This window comes from Aureococcus anophagefferens (genome assembly GCF_000186865.1).
Source record: "Aureococcus anophagefferens unplaced genomic scaffold AURANscaffold_7, whole genome shotgun sequence".
Lineage (NCBI taxonomy): Eukaryota > Pelagophyceae > Pelagomonadales > Pelagomonadaceae > Aureococcus > Aureococcus anophagefferens.
The window spans coordinates 413,685-420,118 of NW_008705567.1; the positions used below are offsets into that span (position 1 = coordinate 413,685).

The 6,434-nt window shown below is 73.2% G+C and overlaps 1 protein-coding gene across 1 annotated transcript; it reads right to left on the reverse strand.

The window, feature by feature from the left end:
* On the reverse strand, positions 1-270 carry AURANDRAFT_7970 (hypothetical protein; the record flags this gene model as incomplete). The annotated part of the gene is made up of 1 exon (XM_009037754.1): positions 1-270. A coding segment is annotated over one exon (270 nt), but the record flags the coding sequence as incomplete, so codon positions are not given.
* Positions 271-6,434: the final 6,164 nt, after the last annotated feature.

A 6,434-nucleotide genomic window follows, 5' to 3' on the forward strand; every position in this document is an offset into this window, starting at 1 on the left:
GTCCATGACGCGGAGCGCGCGGTCGACGTCGTGCCCAAAGTCGACGTGGCCGGGCGTGTCCACGAGGACGACGCGCGTGCCGCGCCAGTCGAGGTGCGCCGCGGCGCTCGAGATCGTGATGCCCCGCGCGCGCTCCTGGGCCAGGAAGTCCGTCGCCGTCGACCCGCTGTCCACGCGGCCGGAGCGCGTGATGGCGCCGGACAGCGCCAGCATCTCCTCGCTCAGCGTCGTCTTCCCGGCGTCGACGTGCGCGACGACGCCGATGACGCGCGTCCGGTCGCAGGGCACCGTCGCCAGGGCCCGCGCGAAGCGGCGCGCCGCGGCCAGCATGGCACGAGAAGCTCTCTCTAGGCTCGCCACATAAGCTGCTTGGCGCGGCAATTGAAGGCGTAATTGAAGTCAAGTTGGCGTTCTGGTTCCAATTCCTAAGTCTAGAAGCTCTGACTTAACAAACCTCGATTTCGCTGCCTGGGGCGGTCCAGACGGCTTTCTTCGGGTCCTTGGCCACCGTGGCGTAAATGCCCTCCGGTGGTCCTTTCATCGTCTGCGTGTCGTATGGACTTGCGCCCACAAATTTGGAATCAACATATTTCACGAGGGAAGTGTAATCGTAGATATCTTCCATTGCAACCGTGTATTTGCCGTCGTCGAGTACCTCCGTGATCGTCCCATAATGAGGCACCTTGTCTTCTTCTTTCTTGATATCATACTCGGTCCAAGTGGTGCAGAGTCTCCCGTTGACCCCAACCCTGAGCTTTCGTTGGACAACTAGCGCAGCGACAACCGCGCTGGGAGTAGCTTTGCTTTCGATGACTTTCTTCAGGAATTGCGGTAGGAGATTGGAGAGCTCGGCGGCGGCCAGCCTTTCGGGAATCCTTTCGTGGCGAAAACATGCATACACTGCGTTCTTGATTTCTCCGTCGCGTTCAGCGATCATCGTCGTCGCCATACCCAGCTCACCAGTCGCGGCCGCGAGTCGTTCCTTGGTCTTCTCTAGCTCGGCGGCTTTCTGAGCCTTAGTCTTCTCCACTGCCGCGAGCCATTCGTTTCGCTCTTCTCGTAGATCGCGGGCCTGCTGAACTTTGGAATGCCTCAGCCTCTCGAGGTCTTGTTTCATGCACTCCAATTCGATGGCCTGCAGGCGCGTCCGGGAGAGGAGCTTGCCGACGACGGTCGTCGTGAGCACGAGGTAGCGGCGCGCGGACGACGCGATCGTGGTGCTCGCCGCGACGGACTGCAGGTGGTAGAGGACGGCGCACGCCCGGCGCACGCGCGCCCGCGACTGCAGCGAGACGACGGAACGGAGGAGCGCGCGGCGCTGGGCCACCTTGAGCGACGCGCGAGACGCCGCCTGGATCTTGACGGCGGCTCGGAGGACGCGCGCAGCGCGGCGCCGCGCGACGAAGCCGCGGCCGACCCGCTGCAGCAGCCGCGCCGAGGGGTCGCGCAGGAGGAGGCGCATGCCGCGTACATTCGCGTAGAGCTGCTTCTTATCCTCGACGAGCAGGCGGTTCTGCTCCAGCAACGTGCGGACGCAGGAGTGCGACGACGCGAGCGAGTCGAGGTCGGTCTCGTCCGTCGCCTCGCTGTTGTCGTCGGCGGCCACGAGCACGAACTCATCGGCGGCGCGCTGCTTCTTCTGCTTGCGCGCCGCCCAGCGCGCGCGGCGGCGCTTCTGCTTCTTCGTGAGCTCGGGCGCCGCGATCGCGTGGGAGCCGGCGTTCACGAGGGCGCGCACGAGCTCGAAGGACTCCGAGGCCTCGGCGGCCTCCATGGCTTTGATGCCCGTCGGACAATCGGAGGCGACCGCCGTGCCGTCGTCCTCGCCGGACGCCGCGAGGCACTGCGACTCGCGCACGGCGCCGCGGACCTTGACGGGCACCTGGCCGATCATCGCGACCGCGCGCCCCCGCGGCAGAACTTCGTCCGAAGGCACGTTGCCCGTGAAGAAGGGTTCCGTCGACACGATGAAGAGCACGCCGCGGCCCGTGATCTCGCGCGAGATCTTGCGGTCCACGCATTCGACGAGGTCGCCCGGGCCGACGGGCTCCGCCGGGTCCCGCAGCTCGAGCCACTCGGCCAGGTCCGCGCGCGAGGACGTCCGCTCCACGAGGGCGATGCGCGTCTCGTGGTCGTCGAGGCGCGCGGCGTGGTTGGTGAGCGTCGCGCCGACGTCGGACGCCGGGCGGCTGGACGCCGCCGCGCTGCGCTTCATGATGCAATCGGCGCACGTCTTGCCTTGTTTGAGAGTCGTGGGATGGATGAACGCCTCCGATCCCTTCGTGGACCCGCAGCTCTTGCAGAGCTGCGCCATCGTAAGGCTGCCCCGGATCCTGGTTGATCCTGGCCCAGCTTCGCGGCCGGAAAGTTCCGAAAGGCACCGCCAGCTTCAACAACCAAAAGTTCTTACAGCTCCCCGAGGGCCGCGAGGCCCGGCGCGCCGCCGTCGAGGTCGAGGCGCACGGGGAGGCCGAAGCGCGCGATGTCGACGAACTCCATGCGCCGGCTCGCGTCGAAGCGCGCGCCCGTCTCCGGGTCGTCGCGCGGGTGGAGGACGAGCTTGAGGACGAGGGAGTAGCGCGGCGGCGCCGTGCCGTTGGTCCGGCCGAGGGCGTGGGCGACGTCCTGGTCCATGAGGAGGAGGCGGCCCGGCCGCGGCGCCACGTCCGCGTGGCGCGCGCGCCGCTTGCCCCGCTTCCGCCGCGCGCGGAGCCGCGTCGCGCCGCCCCAGGCGTCGTCCCAGAACTCGTTGAGGTAGATCAGGGCGCTCAGGAAGCGGGGCGTCCCCGGGCTCCGGTTCGCGTAGTGGCCGTACGCGTCGGTCCACGCGGACGGCGGCAGCTTCGCGGGGTCCGCGTCGTCGTGGAAGCCGTGGCGGTCGCCGGGCAGCACGGCGTTGGCGACGCAGGGCGACACGCCGAAGGCGGCGTCCGGCGGCGTCAGCTGGTAGCTCACGCGCGCGAGGACGCCGCCGGCCGGGTTCGCGGCCGCGACGAGCGCGAGCAGGCGCCGCTGGAGCTCCGCGATGGGCGGCGGCGTCGGCGCCTCGGGCGGCGTCGCGCAGAGCTCCAGGAGCCGCTCGGGCCGCAGGCCGTGCTGGCCGTGCTGGTCGGACGCGCGGTCCCGGACGGCGCCGGGCTCCCAGAAGTCCGGGTCCGGAGAGGCGTAGGGGTCGACCCCGGGCCCGTGGAGCAGCCCCAGCAGCGCGCGCCGGAGTTCGTCGTCCGCGAAGCCGTCGAGCACGAGCACCTCGGCGCCGTCGGCCGTGGACCCGAGGAGCGCCGGCGCGCCGTAGTCCGCCGGCGCGTCGCCGCCCGCGGCGACGTCGACGGGCGCGCGGAGGCCGAAGTGGTCGACGAAGTAGTCGCGCGCGCCGTCGAAGAGCGCCGCGACCTCCGCGAGGGCCTCGGGCGCCGCGGCGGCGCCCGCGTCCGCGAGGGCCTCGGCGTCGACGGGGCTCGCCCACGACGTAAAGATGAGCGGCCGCAGCGACTTCTTGTTCCGGGTCCACTCGGCCGTGAGCCGCGCGAGCAGCTCCGCGCCGTCGACGCCGAGGCGGTCGAGGTCGCCCTGCTCGAAGAGCGCGAGCCGGTAGCGGCCCCAGGCGCCGGCGACGGCGGCCCAGCGCGACCCGGTCTCCTCCTCCACGAGGCGCTGGATGGCGAGCACCTCGTCGTTGTCCAGGTTGACGTAGATGACCTTGGGCGTCGGCTTCGCCGCGGCGGACCAGGCCGCGACGAGCAGCAGCGACGCAAGGCGCATGACGCTGCTTACAGGCTAGCCAAGACGTGCACCATAACGAGCTGCTGCCACAACTTTGGCCAAGCTTTCGGCGAGCAAAAAGCCTTGCCAGCACAGCCAAGGCCTCGACCGCGCCGCGCACCATGCCGACGTGGGGCGGCCTGCAGGCCATGCGCCTGGGCCTCTACGTGTGCCTGCCCGTGCTCGCCACCGTCGTCTACAGCGACCCCGTCGTCATGCGCCAGATCATCACCAAGCTCAACTACATCATCTACCCCGCCGAGGGCCCGCGGCCGCCCGTCGGCGAGGAGATCGAGAAGTTCCGCCGCGGCGCGCCGAAGAAGTGAGCGGCGACGCACATGCGCGGCGCGGCGCTCGCGGGCCTCGCGGTCCTCGCCGGCGGCGGCGCGCAGCCGCTCGACGGCGGGTGCGCGGCGGCGATCGACGGCGCGGCCGCGGCCGACGCGCGCGCGGCCGCGGTCGCGTACTACGTCGCCGCGGGCGCGACGGAGGACGCGGCCCGCGCCTGCGCGCGCGCCTGGGCCGCGGCCGCGACCGACGCCGCGGTACGAGAGGGCATCGCGGCCGCCGCGGCGCGCGGCGCGGACGCCGCGCCGCTCCCGGCGCCGCACCCACCGGGCGCCGGCGGCTTCTACGACGACCCGGCCTGCCGCGGCGCGACCATGGCGCCGCGCGGCGGCGCGTGCGCGCTCGGCGCCGGCGGCCGGCCCGCGGACGTGCTGCCCGCGCCCGGGCAGGAAACAAAAATATTCAACACGACTTCCAACGTGTATTTTTTCAACACGACGGGGCGTTCCACTGGTTGTTTCCGGCACAGGCCCGCGCTGCTGGAGCCGCGCGTGCGCGTCGCGCTCGGCCCGCTCGGCGCCGCGACGCTCGCGCAGGACGGGTTCCTGCGGCCCTACGACGTCGCGACGACGCTCTGGCCCGCGGGCGCCGTTCTCGCCGACGCCGTCGCGGCCGACTGCGGTTCCTTCGCGGGCACGCGCGTGCTCGAGCTCGGCGCGGGCGTCGGCGCGCCGTCGGTCGCGCTCGCGCGCTGCGGCGCGCGCGTCGTCGCGACGGACGTCGCCTGGAGGTCGCTGGGCCTCGTCGCGGCCAACGCCGCGGGCAACGGCGTCGCGGCGTCCCTCGGCGGCGGCGCGGCCGACGGCGCGGTGGCGGTCGCGATCCTGGACTGGACCGACGACGCCGCGCTCGACGCCTTCGCGGCCGATTGGGGCCCCTTCGACGCCGTCGTCGGCGCGTCGCTCGTCTTCGAGACGTGGCCCCCGTGCCGCCTCTTCGCGGTCGTCGAAAAGTTCGCGGATTCGGCGTTTCTCGCGCACGCCGCGGCGATCGACCTCGGCGCCTGCGACGAGGCCGCGGGCTGGGCGCTGGCGTCGGCGGCCCCCGCCGCGCACCTCGGCCTCGACGAGTTCGCCACCTACGCGTTCGAACGCCGCGGACGCGCGCCGTCGTCCTTCCCGCCCACGGAGCATCCGGCCGCGGCCGAACTGTAAAACGTCCGGTTACACGTCCGCCCGGAACCCCTCCCCCGGCGCGACGCCCGCGGGGATCTGGACGGCGACGACGCGCTTGTCCGCGAGCTGGAAGTGGCGGACCTCGCCCGGGACCGCGTCCGCCGGGCAGGAGAGGCTCACGCGCATGCGGGCCGGGAGCGCCGCGGCGTCGCTCGGCGCCTCGGGCCCGAGGGCGCCGGCGTCGCCCGCGAGGGCCGCGTCGTCGGAGACGGGCACCGTCGGCACCGCGCCGCCGCCGCCCGCCGCGAGCGACGCCCAGGCGGCGCGCGCGCCCGCGGGCCAGGTCGCGAGCCCGCGGGGCGCGAAGCCCGCCGGCGGCTCGAGGACGAGGCCGCCGGGCGACCGCGCCACGACGCCGACCGCCGCGACGACGTCGCCGGCGGCGTAGGACCGCTCCTCGGCCGCGAGCGGCCGCGGAGGGCGCCCGAAGAGGCCCGCGGCGAAGGACAAATCCTCGCCGCCGACGGCCGCGGCGACGTCCGCGGGCGGCGGGGCCGCGGTCGCGCGCGGCGGACCCAAAGGCGAGAGCGTCGCCGCGAGGAGCCGGACCCGGCCGCCGTCGGCGTCCGTCAGGTCAAAGTCGGAGCCGCCGGCGTCGGCGTGGACGACCGCGCCGCCCGCGTCGCGCACGACGAGCTCGTAGTAGGCGCAGGCGCCGCCCGCGAGCGGCGCGGTCGCGGCCGCGCGCGCGGGCGCGACGCGCCCGTAGACGTGGCGGACCTCGCCGACGGCGGCGCCGCAGGCCGACGGCGTGCATGGCTCGAGGCACGCGCGGTCCGCCTCCGGGCTCGCCGGCCGCGCGAGGCGGAGCCAGTCGCCGTGCGGGTCGCGCGGCGGCGGCGCGGCGTCGAGCCCGGAGGCGCGCGCCCGCTCCTCGGAGGAGCAGCAGAAGAAGAGCTCGGCGTAGGCCTGGGCGCCGTCGCAGGCGCCGAGGCCGAACGGCGCCGCGGCGTCGACCTCCATGGAGAGGCGCCCGGGGGCTACCGCGAACGAATCCAGCCCCCCATCGGGCTGCCTTTCCGCGGGCAAAGTGTACGGAAACGTGCCGGAGAAGGTTAACCTAAGACCCACGCCCTACGCGAGCCGCGCCGCCAGCCGCGCGACCTCGCGCGCCAGCGCCGCGTTCGCCGCCCGGAGGCGCGCGATCTC